This window comes from Ascaphus truei, chromosome 2, assembly GCF_040206685.1.
Source record: "Ascaphus truei isolate aAscTru1 chromosome 2, aAscTru1.hap1, whole genome shotgun sequence".
In the NCBI taxonomy this organism is placed as follows: Eukaryota; Metazoa; Chordata; class Amphibia; order Anura; family Ascaphidae; genus Ascaphus; species Ascaphus truei.
Genome location: NC_134484.1, coordinates 123,139,717 through 123,154,272, shown reverse-complemented (window position 1 = coordinate 123,154,272; position 14,556 = coordinate 123,139,717). Strand labels below are relative to the sequence as shown.

The following is a 14,556-nucleotide window of genomic DNA, read 5'->3' as shown; positions in this document are numbered from 1 at the left end:
GGGGGGGATAGTGTTAAGGAAAGTACCTTGTGGTTCCGTTGGACCCAAGGGAACGGGCCTGAGGAAAGGGTTGTTACCCTGAAACGTTGCCCCTCTTGCCCTCCCCCATTGTCTTATTCTGTGTTTATTTGTTTGCAGTTTTTCCTTTGGTGTTTTTCCCCCACTCCCCTTCCCTGTGTCTCTCCCCCCTACACTTGTGCTTTTTAAGATCCATATATTCTGCATTTATAGTCGTGTAGCATTTCCATATTTGTGTGATACCTTTTGTTCTATTATCACCGCTTTAAAAATTTTGGCTTATTCCTTGACTCTTTCGTTTTCTCTATTAATCAGTGTGTGCTGGAGCCCTTGTTTTGGTTTATATGATCTTCAGTGGGGTTGTTTGGTCCCACTTTGTTACGTTTGCACCCTGTACTTCATGATTTTTTAATTCATTATTTAGAGTGCTGTCTATTATTGTTTATACACTGTCATTTTGCCATGGTGACGTGTCACCAGAAGCCGCCGAAGACCAGGTAAGGGAACTTACAGAGGCCTTGCGCGCTCCCCAGGCATTTCATTTAAATGTTGTGGCAAAGAGCACAGGGCCTCTGTAAGCACCAATGCCCCCCCTCCCCAATAATTTTTTTGCAGCCCCCAGTTTGCGCACCCCTGAGTTAAGGTAATTTAAAAATATGCAGTGCACGTCATAAATGTTTGCAACATTTTTAAATATAGTAATTTGTAAATCTTTAAATGTATCTAAACTTACATTGTAATAACCTTGTGGCCTTTCTACTCCGAAATGTTTCAACATGGATTCCCATTGACTAACTTTAATGCTAAAACATTCGATGCCCTAGTTAGGCCGCGTCCATGCTTAGCGCGACCGCCGAATGTGTTTGCAATCATCAGACATTCAGAGTGTTTAACCCATTCACTGCCAGAGGGTCCTGCTCCTCCTTGCACCCCAGGCTCCTCCAGCACAAAACGGGTTGACAGCAAGCTCTTGTTTTAAAAAACAAACAATAGATTCAAATTGCATCCCCTTTGGCTGCTAGAGGGGCCAGGAGCGCATTACAGCAGTGCATAACTGGTCCCTTCACCTGCAAAAGGGTTAGAGAAAGAATTGTATAAGATAGTGATGTGTAATATTTCGCAAAAGAAAGCCTTTTTGGGGGGGGTCTCAGCGTCTTGTAAGTGTGTCCTGTGCTTTGTGCAGTGGTGAAAGACTAAGATAAGAAGTCTAGAAGTTAGCAGAGTTCACTTTGCAATTCATGTCAGCTTTATTAAGAAAAATATGGTATATTCATTCAACCAGGGAGGAAGGGATTAATTCTGCATAAGTAATTTTAAAACAAGTTCTTTTTTTTTCTTTCTTCCCATTTCTGTAAACTATTTGAGTTTCAGTTTACAGGATTACTAAGATTTCCGTCAGTCAGATTTTAATTTTAGTTTCATCTGAAATGGCTTTTGCATAAATGTCCATCGCTGTGCATGAAAGCGTCCCCTGAAACACGTAATTGGTGTGGAACACTGACATGCACAGAGTATATCTGACAAGGTCCAAGAAATACGTTTCGGATCCATAGCTCAGCATCTATGCTGAAGATTAGCAGAACTTTGATTGCAGATGCAGCATGAGGAGTACGAATTAAAAAATAACCTTTACAGCAATAAAGAACAATGATCCAATGATACAATCTTTTGGCTTTCAATATCATCTCTGTGGAGATGGCACCCAAATTTACCTCTCCACCTTTCTTGTCCCGGGTCACTAACTGTCTCTCCACCATCACCTCCTGGATAGTACTCTTACCCCTCCCACTGTCACCCTACACCCAAACTCTCCCCTATTGTTAATAATACCACAATTTCATCAAGGCATCAAACCTGATGCTTAGGGGTCATCTTTGATTCTGCCCTCTCCTTCGTTCCTCATGTTCACTCTCTCACTAAGTCCTGCCATCTCCACCTCTGAACTATTTCTAAGATACGCTCTTTCCCACTTTCCTCCTGCCTTATTACCTCCTCTCACTCCCACCTACAAGACCTCCTCTACTGCAACCTGTCTCTGAAACTCCCTACCACGCACCATCACTCTGACATTTAAAAACGCCCTGAAAACTCCCCTTTTTAAGGAAGCCTATTTGACATGCCCCTAACCTTATAGTTTCTTTAAATGTACTGTATTAATAGAAAAGAGAAAATAAGCCCCTTTTCAGGATTCCTTATAATGTATACCTATGTACACTTTTTTAGATTTCTTATAATGTGCACCAAAGGAGAGTCACTAAGATCACAGAAACACAAATCCCAATATATAGTGTTAAGAGGGAAAGGGAAGATGATTCATGGTAGTGTTCAGCAGAGAGTTATTATAAACTCTAACATAACAATGGTATAATCTAGGAAAACTCTATATTTTATACCATTTTGTGGGATGTGCGAGTAAACCTAGATTCATAGCAGAGGATGAAACCCAGGCAAAGAAATTTTGAAACACCGTAAATTTGTGGACTTTGTCATCAAATTCTCCTAGTATTCTCAAACTTCAGTTAAAAACGTCAATGTCTAGGCAATTTACTTCTCGCATTGTTGTGTGGAATTATTGAAGCCTATAAATAAGCTTAGGTTCCACTGGCAGTCGAGGCACCGGCCAGAAAGTTGCCCAGAAAGGACGGCTATTGTCTGTCACAACGTTGAAGTCCAACAAAGATACAAATACTGAATAACCACTTCAACTCTCACATTATTGCGAGTTGAGAAGAAATACGTTTAATATATTATCGCAAACTGCAAAACACTTCCATGTAACAATGACAATCTCATGCGCAACAAACTGTCCGAAAGTTGAAAAACAAAAAACAACACACAAAACTCATTATTCTCAAGAAGGCCGTGTTGTAAGAACAGTTATACTGACATCGTGGATACCATGGAAAACCTATTGCGCAGTGAATAATTATCACTGTCGCCTAGATGTCACAGTAAATCTGCAGGTGGTTGTTGTACAGGGTTGTTTGTTACCTCGATTACCAATTTATTTTCATTAAAAAAATAATAATTCTCTGAAACGGTTCAAGCAAATTATCTGAAAATGTTGTAAAAGTTGCAAAATAATACATTTTAGGTTTTTTTATCAAACATCCGGTTGGTGAGATGTTCCGTTGCCATTTTTTTTTAATCACTAAAAATAATTGGGGGTGCACTGATTTGGTTGAAACTCGTGGCGGATCTAAGTTAGGATGGCAGAAAGGTGCCCTCAAAATGTCACCAGAATCGGTTAAGGTGTTTGGCCTGTGCAGAGAGAACACGCGAACAAAAACACAGACACACAACCAAAGTGGTCACAAAGTTCTAGTAGATGTCTTCACTTCGCTCGCTCATCCAATCAAGTACATTTGGTATTAGGGTCAGATCTGAATAAGAAGTTAGAGACCAGTTACTGTATTTATAAGCAATTGTAGGAAAGTTACTTGAATCTTTATCATGTATCAGCTCAAGTAGAAAATCATTATTTGTGGTAATTAGCATGGTCTGCTTAGTAAATATCGCTCTTACAATTGTATTCGTCATATTATACTTGCAGCACTGCATTGCACCAATAATCTGTACATACAAATAATTTAATCCTGGTATTAAATAATTACTAGATATTTCAAAGACTGTATGTATGAAAAAAAAAATGTGTTACTACAAATATATAGGATTATTTTTTTCTGCTTACCTGTAACTTAGTCATGTAGATGTACTGTACACAATATTTCAAACAGATCAAACAAATAAAGTATATATCTTTGAAGAGTAAATCATGTTATAACACCAAGAGCTGAATTCTTTCATAAAGTTTTATTTAAAGTTTTTTTCCCTACAAGCAAGCTCAATTTATACATTCTGATACTGTACAAAATTTACATTCTTTTTATGATTTCTTCAATAACACCGCTTTCCTTCGTCATGCCTTCTTGAAAGATAGAAAGCTTTAAATTACTATGGTAAAAAAGAACCATTCAAAGGACAACAAATAGCCATTTAAAGTTGGAATTCAGAAGATTGCACATTTCATTAGACAAGTCAGGTGACAGCTGCCGTATATCGCTTTCAGACAAGTCTTCCACCAGTTTTGATATTAAGCAGGGAAGCCTTATTTTGTGCTGGAACAAATTGCTTTTACATGTTTCTTCCAATGGAAAAAATAATAATAATCTATCTTGCCCAATGTCTTATTTTACAAGGAAATTGGAGTCCTTGGGATAAGAAAAGAAGTAATTTCCCCCTATCACCACTTAATACAAAAACAACATAGATTGCACTTTACAGTAGCAATAGGAGGGCATTTAAAACACGCTAAACACGTCACCATCCCAAATCTTTTCCGTGCTGCTGTCCCAGAACCCATTAAACTAAGGGTTCATAACGCCAGTTCTCAAGACCCCCCTCACCCCCCCAATAAGTCAGATTTTCAGGATATCCCTGCTTTAGCATACAGTAGGTGGCAAAATCAGTGGCTCAGTCTTTGGCTGAAGCATAGATATCCTTAAAACCAGACCTGTTGGGGGGACTGGAGTTGAGGACCCCTGCATTAAACCCATTTGCTGATAGAAGTGCCAGCAATGCATTACTGTGCCATGCATCGCTAGCCCCTCAGGCAGCAAAGGGGTTAATATTGAAGTTTTATCTTATAGATATTGTATGGCGCACTATCACCCACTGACAGCGTTAGCACTTTTCTGGTATGACATTTTACAAGTCCTTTGCTACCAGTCAGAACAGGATCGATATTAGAACACATTTTTTACACCAAAACTGTGGAAAAACGACAGAATCTGTGCTGAATCAGGCAAAGGGTTATGTCATTACTTTTGCAGTTAGGGGGGATTTTATACGGTGTACGTAAGCTATCCTATGCATTCACAGAATGTTTTTGAGGCCCATTCCACTACTAATATTAATTTAGATATATTAACATGGAAGGACACATACTTGTATGTTCCAGATAAACTTCAACAACATAAAATTGACATGTAGTATTATAATTATTGTAACAGTTTATATCAATATGTTAATCCAAAACATATTTCAACTTGGCTCAACAACTAGTTTCAATTTCACCAAGCAAAATGAATGTTCTATAAATACATTTTATATTATAATGCCTGACATAAACTTCCCAGTAAGGGCTAGAGCAGTGACCTTTAAACTTTGATCGAAAGCATGTGTTGCAATTGGGACTATTTACTAAAGGGCTTCATTCTATATCCACCAAAGTGGCCAAAGTCAATTGGGAATTTGTGCTAAAAATTTCCCTATCGGCCGCTTTGCCGGATATAGAATAAGCCCATCAATATCTATAGCATTATCACTTGGCCACCCCTTGATTGCCAGAGGGGCCTGCAAGACATTCCCTTTTTTAGAATAAGCCCAAATATCTCAGTCTCTCAAGAAAAAAAATGGGTACAAAAGAAAATTGTGTTTTAATTGAAAATGACCCTACGACAACCCCTAAGAACACACAGAAGAATGCTAATAATGCAACTGCAGATGTAATGATAACGCAGAAGGGAAGTTTGAGTAAAAGATATTTGGGAGATAGCAATACATAGGGGATTATGTCCTGGTTTTTGGACCTGTGGCAAAATCCTGTGTTGTTAACATAATTCATACAATACAATAGATACTTACTGTATGCTGAGTTGAACATAGAGGTTGTTCCCCCCCGTATGCACTGCTAACATTCACATTACATCCTGATGTTGAACCAAATAATACTTCATGGTTGTCTGCCTATTAAATTATATTTTTCTTTCAACCTGTAAAATCTGGGTGCATGTAAATTGAAGAATTCTGTAGGTAGAACTCATTATGCTTTGTAATTGTAAAAATAAGGAACTTACGCACATAATAAAATACATCAAGAACAGACGCAATAAAACAATAGATCCTTGTTTTAGATTAAAGTCAAAGGATATTCAATAAGAAAATAAAGAAATAAGAGCGCTCCTGATTATTTATATATATATATATATATATATATATATACAGTGTTCGACAAACCTATACATTTGCTCGCCCCGGGCGAGTGGATTTAACCCCCGGGCGAGTAAATATTGGCCCAAGCAGCACACGTTTGGTACTAGGTGGCGAGTAGATTTTTTTGTGTGGCGAGTAGATTTTTTGGTGATTTGTCAACCACTGTATATATATATATATATATATATATATATATATATATATATATATGCACAAACACACACACACACACACACACACACACACACACACACACACACACACACACACACACACACACACACACACACACACACACACACACACAATAGCCAATAAAGAATATCACTTGTGAGCACATTCACATGTCTTATACAGGTCTCCAACCCTACCTTTCACCATTACCACCTAGCATACAGTGCTTCCACTGCAGCAAGGGATTCTGGGAAATGACATACAAATGAGCACACAGTGTCACCTTTTGCCTCAAATCCATTTTTTACATGGAACCCTTATTAGCTAATGCTCGCTGTTCACACAGATTTTAAGCACAGCATGGGATTAGATGCAAAGCCAGTCAAACCACTCACAGACAGCTGTTTTCACCTTTTGGGTCTCATCAGTGCGAGGGTGGTTGTGCTGGCTTTGCAATTTTCAAGCTGGGTAGGTTTACCATACACATTATTTAAGTTATGGTGGATGAAAAAGGCAACAAAAAAACTCCACCATTAGCATATAGCCAATAAAGAATATCACTTGTCGCCTTTTTCACCCACCATAACTTAAATAATGTGTATGGTAAATTTACAAAGCTTGAAAATTGCAAAGCCAGCACAACCACCCTCGCACTGATGAGACCCAAAAGGTCGGAACAGCTGTCTGTGAGTGGTTTGACTGGCTTGGTATCTAATCCCATGGTGTGCTTAAAAGCTGTGTTGACAGCGAGCATTAGCTTATAATAATTCCATGTAAAAATGGATTTGAGGCAAATGGTGACACTGTGTGCTGATTTGCATGTCATTTCCCAGAATCCCTTGCTGCAGTGGGAGCACTGTATGCTAGGTGATAATGGTGAAAGGCAGGGTTGTAGACCTGTATAGGACATGTGAATGTTCTCACAAGTGATATTCTTTATTGGCTATATGCCAACGGTGGAGGTTTTTTGTCACCTTTTTCACCCACCATAACTTACTTCCACTTCCACATCTCTTTGCAGTTGTAGTAGATTATGTGGTGTATACAGCTCATTATGCATTTCTATAGCATCCATTGTATTATATAAAGTATGTAAAAAAGTGTCTTGAACACCGTTAAAACCCCAGACTCACTGCTTATTTGATCAAATATCCTCTATTCTGTTGTGTAGTACTGATTTATGAGAAATGGGCAATTGTTATCAGCTACGGTAGTAAAGACCATGGGGCTCTATGTATCAAATTCTGGTGCAACGTTATTTTGTCGCAACCCGCACTAAAATATAAGTGCAACAGACGGGATCTACGTATTAATCTCGCTTGTGGCATTTTCGCAGAGCAAGTGGGAGGAGTTCGGGTGCGGTTACTTTTGCATATTGGTGCCGCTCTATGTGTTAAGGAATGTGCGGCTTGTGTAACGTTTCTTGATGTTTTCTGCATTGGTTTTCTCTCTGTCACCTTAAAGTTGGTGTCTTTTTTTTTTTTAATCTGTGCAGAAGACCATTTCTATACCTATTACCAAATTCTATAACAGTACAAATACAATTCATAAATATGTCATGTTTCAGACAGAAAAAAGTGCACACTTGTTAATGCAACTGTCAGCACACACGTACGTACCACTTTATACATAGAGCCCAATGGGGTTTTCATAGCAATCCTTAGTGACATGGAATTTTATCAGCTGAATGCTATCCCAGCTCATATCTGTAACATGCTCACACCTTAGTATGTCTCTGATGTTGCAATAGCTCTTGAAATACTGTACTTGCAATCCAGGCTCTACAACGCCGTGTAGCCTGTCAATATCTTATTAGGTACAACAGGCAGTGTGCTAGGTTCAGGTGTGTCACAGGGGTGTTTTGTCTTCAGATATTTATCACCCCTTTGCATTGCAATAAATCAGGAGTTTATGGTGGCATTTAATGCACATGGCAGACTTTTGCAAAGGAATCAATACATGATTGTGTTGTGCTGGCTCACATTTGGATGTATTAAGTATCTTGCAAGGTCCCAAACTTTTGATGACACCCACAAGAGCTTCACTTAAGTCACCAATGTCAGATAAAGGCATGGGCCACACACATTGAATAAGAAAACATATTTGTTGGTTGGCATTGCAAGGTAAATACACTAGTGTATGAACAGTGCATCATTGCTTAAGGGTAAAATATGTCTTTAGACCTTGTGTGTGTGTGTGTATTTATATATATACACACCGCAACATCGACCCCGCCTTTTTGAATAAAATAATTGTTTGCAGGAGTCCTGCGAGTGCATCGTTTCTACAATGTTTCTGCATTCACTCAGTGCACAAAGCTCCCTCCCAGGCAACTGATTATTATACACACAAATATAAGAGAATGTACAACAACTACATATTGGTACCAGTGGTTTAGCAAATTGCTGGATCAGCTCAGACACGCTCAGATATTGGGCAGAAGGGCTCATGAAAGGAATCTAGTTACAAGACGCTGTACTGTAGCAATAGAGAGCAATGAATGATAAATGTCAATATACTTAAGCCAAGGTGAATATATGACCGCATGGTCCCAAGTTTGCGTGGGCAGAACTGAATGCACGGCCCATATCCTAGCTTTGTTTCACACAGTACACCTGTTTGTTGAATTCTACTGGATAAAAAGAGGTCAAATTAGTTCCCAGTGTTGGACATTAAATAGTTTCAACAGCTTCATTTTTTTTTTTTTTTTTAAAGTTTCATTTTTGATAAATCTTTAAAACATTGTTCATTTGTGTCTTGCTTGTAAAGCATTTTAAAGTAAGAAGTAATTTTCAAACAAAAAAGCCACACCCTTGCAATGTTACAATGTCCTTCCAATGTCCAGGCATTATTTGTTGTAGGGGACACAGGTTGGCAGTATGACGGTAGCACAGGCTGGGCCTGCGAGAGGTTCTGCGACGTCCCCCTCTAATTCTGTCCAGCTTGCTTTTTCAGGACTGTAGCAAATAGTGGAAGATTTGTATGCTCCCTAAAAAACACAAAATCCCGAACTGGAATTATAACATATAATGCTGATTTTTAAAATTTTAACGAATACATTTAATTATTCATTTAAAAAAAAAAAAAAAAAATATATATATATATATATATATATATATATATATATATATATATATATATATATATATAAAAAATGTTCAAATGGATGTAATATTGTAAGGTTGATTTTATTTAGAAAAAGTCTGTAGAGTTCATTTTAGCCACAATATTTGTTACACATTGTATTATAATGTAACAAATAAACATAACATCTCTGTAGTCAATGACATGTAAACAAGAACAAGTGAATAAGGTTTTAAACAAAGTAGTTAATTTATAAAGTTAGCAGCTTTAGCATTAGTACAAAAACTCATCATGCTTATCAGTAGAGAAGGATAGGAACAAACTGGAGTAATTTCTATAGCTGTGAAAAACTATAATACATTTAATATAACTATAATAAATGTACCGAATTTCATACTAGAAAAGTACTATTTCTGCAATTAACTTTTTACCTTTTGTAGCCACAATAAATAGTATGTTTTTCTCAAATAAGTAGTTTTAAACAAATTAGAATAACTAAATGTATGTTAAAGCAGCAGAACAGGCTGCATTGTGTGTTAAATTATTTATTTTTTTAATTACAGGATTGAAGCAGGGGGTCTTTGGAGTTGAACTGTGTTAATTTCAGCTCCGGGGACCCCCAGCTTCCAGAGATACTTACTCCGTAGGTGCAGTCGGTATTCCTGTGCAGTTTAAATGTCCCGGTCACCTTGGCCAATAGGAAGCCACAATGGATTCCTATTGGCCCAAGTGACGAGGGACATTTAAAGCCGCCATTATATTAGGCGCACAGTTTCTCTGACTGCAGAGATACCGGCACCGCTACAGAGTAAGTATCTCTGGAAGCAGGGGATCTCCGGAGCTGAAATGAACACAGGTCAGCTCCAGAGACTCTGTTCTTCAATTCTGTAATTTAAAAAAAAAAAAAAATCTGCTACTTTAAGCCGTGCTAGGCTTTGCCCTGACACAACTATTAAACCTGTATGAAAAGAAGAGAGCTGTTCTACAACAAACCCATTATCTAAAAAAGCAATGTAGGAATGTCATTAAAAAAAAAAAATACGCGAGGTCAAGCTTATGGAATACCTATCGGCGCTCCTGAAACAGAATATAGTACAATATGAGAAAGTTTGGGCACAGTGGCCTTATAATTAAAGAGATTAAAAATGAGATATGGATGCTTCAGTTGGACTCTGCATTAGACCACTGACCCCTCTAAGGGGGAGTTCATGTCTACTCAGGGTCTTTTGACAAGGTGGAGGGGAGGACAACTACACCCCTTCCCTTAGCTTCCCCCGTTCCTATCCCCTCCCTCCCCCCTTCTTCTGTTCTTCTCTCTTCTCCCCCTCTCTCTCTCTGCCTATCCTTTACAGTACTAATATAAGGGGTTTGATCTAAGATCCTCCTAAAACTGTTAATTCTCCCGGACGGGATCTACATAGTAGAATCTAAATGCATAGGAGGTTACAAAATACTAGGGGCAGATCGCCTCTTCTCGATAAATCAACCTTGAGATGCTTCGGGTTGTTCACTTTTAAATGTATATGTTAATTAAGTTTACTGTCTATAAACAACCATGTGATGTGAATGTACCCGTCAGAAAACAATAAAAAAATTTAATGTAAAAAAAAAAAAAAAATAGTGGTACCATGGGTACTTACTAAAAAGAGTGAAATTGTGTACTTTGTAACCTGAGAGGTAAAGATGTCTCTTTAAGATGGTAGTTGACTTATAATTGTACAACGTGGCACTTACCATACTCCAGCTGTAGCCTCCGACAAGATAAAATCGATCATCTAGCACTGCACATCCTGGTCCACTGCGGCCTTCTAAAATAGGGGTCTGTAGAATATTCCACTGGTCCCCCTTTGGGTCGTAACACTCCACAAGCATGACATCCAGATGTGAGAAACCTATAGGGCACAATTGCAAACACTGGTTGTGTGACTGGATTACTTACACGAAATAGAGCCTGCTTTCCCCAATAGGTCTCAAGATTTTAAAGTATAAATGGTCTTTTATCAGACTGAGACATACATGTTTCTATGGAGCGACCCGTATCTTGGCTTCCCGTGCATATGAAAAATATTAAATTCAGGTAATTCAAGTATTTAATCATTCTCATTTTTTTCTTTTGCATTGTAGCAATTCGTTTTCCACAAAAAACAATAAAACTTTGATGAACCTTCAAATAGACCCTGCTATGGCATAAAAATAATAATTTTATTTCTGTGTGTCTGACTTAATTTAGATTAGGTGCTACAGTACGTAGTTGCTAGCATCTGGTCTAAAATGATGTTAATGAGGTATTAGATTAGTGCAATTGTCCTCCATGTGCATGTTTACTGTCTGTATCACATATATGACTGTGCGTAACAATGATGTGTGTGTAACCCCCCTTTAGGATTACTATGACCTTAAGTGGTTAACTGTGTGGGCCAACACAGAGCAACACCCCTTCCCCACCACATGGTATTGTGGTGACTGAGCAGAAGTTAGGCCTCGGCCCTTTCTGCCTGGAGACAGTGACATCAGGCCGGTATAAATAGGACGGGTGAAGCTTCTGGAACTCAGATCCCTGGAGGAGACACAGAGGAGGGATCTCAGTGTATATAGTAAGTAAGTGTTTATGTAAATAGATAGGATTCCCTTTTTAATATTTGACAGTTAGGGAAAATGTCCCATTTAGATAGTGGCCTTAAGAATGGTTCATTTCTACTCTCTGAGTTAATATAGAAGCAGCCTATGCCCTGAGGGTGCTCCAAAGTTCAAAGCCGGGGGGTAGAATTGGACCAGCCCTACAGGAGGATCCATAGCTAGCCTCACTGCAGGTCACCATGAGCTGGCATGCCGTGCCCTTACAGAGAGAGAGAGAGCAACACAAGGCCCAACGGAGGCCCTAAAGAGATTAAGCCATTCCCAGGCCACCCAGAAGATGGCCACATTAGGTAACATAGGGGATCAAGCCTCAGCACCTCCCTAGCAGGCGGAGAAAAGGTTCAGACAGCACAAGGCAGAATGCAGCTATGTCCATACCAATATCACTGTGTATGTTAATGTGACAATAAAGCTGCTGTTGAATGAATAAAGTTTTTTTAATTGCTATATCACCACCCAGCCGTATGAATCCAGCACCCTGAATAAGGTAATGCCTTCTGAGTAGTCAGCAATGTGGACACTGATGTAAACTCCCTAGGACCCGGGCAGGGAGGGTTACATGAAATCCCGCCTCGGAATCCCTAGTCAAACAATTGGCTCCTTCTATTGACCAAATTAAATCTGGAATTTGATGGGTCTTCATGATGGAGAAACTGACAAGCATTCACTCCGACACGCTGCACAAAATTGATGGGAGTTTGGAAACCGTGGAGCGCATATACTGAGAGCAGGTTTCCCAAGGATACTACTGCAAATCTGACCGGTGGCTCCTGGGCGCCTGCGCTGTCTCGCTCTCAAGTGGACTCAATGCAACTGTGAAAATGTGAAAAAGGCCTACCTGTTTTTTCCCCCATGTGTTTCCCCCCCTTATTTCTCTTTTTTTACCCCTCCTGTTATTATGTGAAACTCTTATAATAAAATGTGAGATCAAAAAGACAACAACAAAAAACATGAAATCCTTTCATTGCTTCCTCTGAAATGTGACATACACAATCTTAGCAAGCTCAAAATCCACACCCACAGCATTCTATACGTATATAATTACTTGTGTCAATTGGAGTTGCACATTTGTAGTTGAAATGTGTCAGGCTTGAAATATTTTGGTCAAAGGATTGAACTGAATGACCCATACTAATGTGAAGAAACCCCCCAGAAAAAAAACATATAGAAATGAACTAAATAATTGGACATATTGGATGTGCTTTGGGGCTTCTTCTTCTGCTCCTTGGTCTATTAACTTGCAAATCATTTTGTGCCAGTTAGTTCCTGTGCAACAACACAGCACACAAAGCGGCCATAGTGCAGCAATGTCCATGGTGATATTCATGTGTTCTTAAAGTGTGGAGTGATGCAACAATTCACATGCCTTCATAAACTCAGAAAAGACAGTAAACGTACTCTAAATTCCACGCCAAGGTAGGAAAGGTGCCATTAAATAGGTGCACGCCCATAATGACCTAATTTAAATAAATTAGTTATTCTGCCTATGAAGTCACAATTGTTCTAACCCCCATGCAGAATGCATTTTGCGTCTATTTCTGAGCAATTCTAAATTGATATTGATAATTGACTTCTTTTTACGAGGTGCAAACCCTGACATTTGCACATAGGCCAGGATTTTGCCCTACTACTCCACAAACGTTACATAGCTCCAAATTGCCATAGAGATGCAGGGAAAAAAACAGACAACCATGAATTGCTGGACACCCTGGCCTGGTATTTAGAGGCTGCTGTTCACCCTTTTACATTTAAAAATAACGCATTCCTCTGTAACAATTCAATATTTTTGAGATGCTCTTGAAGTGTGCCCCCTCATCCCCTCCTATGATGTATCTGTTACATTGTGCAGCACCCGAGCGTGACTGTTAGGTCAGTAATTGTTACGTCAGGCAGTACTCAAGGGGTTGAAGAACTCGTGCTGCCATCATTTGACAAACAAAACATGAAAGGGGAAAGGCTCTGGATTAAACATCACTGGCATGTACAGCAGATGACAAACAGTATTATCACCAAAGCATTTGGTTACTATGAAGCCATTCAACATTTGACAAATATTTAAAAATACATATACTTGTTTGATTTGAAAAAAAAAAATGCACACAATGCGCACCAGGGATTAAAAAATAGTCATTTATTAGTAAAAAATAATAATAAAAATAATACTGAGGGGATCCAACCCCACCTCAGTAACAGATGTTACACAGCTAGGTTTCAGTGACAATACACATGAACCCTGAGATACATATAATATTAATATATCCCTAAACAGTATAACACATAAAATACAATAAAAAGCAAAACTAATCAGTTAATATAAAACAATAATCCAAAGTAGTTTGAGGTGAAACCACCATAGAGGACTATCAAAAGCTGACAGGGGGAGACGGAAACTCACACTGAAGCAGAGATGCGGGTCCACGGTGACCGTATGAAGATCCGGATCACGGCACCGCAGAGATGGAAACACCGCATGTGCTTCTTGCAGGCGCCGTCTCAGCCCGTCAGCAGACACGCGCAGGATGACCTGTCGTGACCTCTACGCGTTTCGCACTACGTGCTTCGTCCTGACCCACATGGCGTCACCGTGGACCCACATCTCTGCTTCAGTGTGAGTTTCCGTCTCCCCCTGTCAGTTTTTGATAGTCCTCT

The 14,556-nt window shown here is 39.0% G+C and overlaps 1 protein-coding gene across 3 annotated transcripts in view; it reads right to left on the bottom strand.

The window, feature by feature from the left end:
* Positions 1 to 7,067: 7,067 nt before the first annotated feature.
* The window catches only part of KLHL14 (kelch like family member 14), a 110,023-nt gene continuing 102,534 nt past the window's right edge, over positions 7,068 to 14,556 (bottom strand). For all 3 annotated transcript variants that reach the window (XM_075584668.1, XM_075584661.1, XM_075584675.1), the window contains exons 8-9: positions 11,005 to 11,162; positions 7,068 to 9,175 (exon numbers count right to left, since the gene is read on the bottom strand). In XM_075584668.1, coding sequence (XP_075440783.1) covers positions 9,035 to 9,175; positions 11,005 to 11,162 — 299 coding nt within the window. In that variant the 3' untranslated portion in view covers positions 7,068 to 9,034. The remainder of the gene's footprint in view (positions 9,176 to 11,004; positions 11,163 to 14,556) is intronic.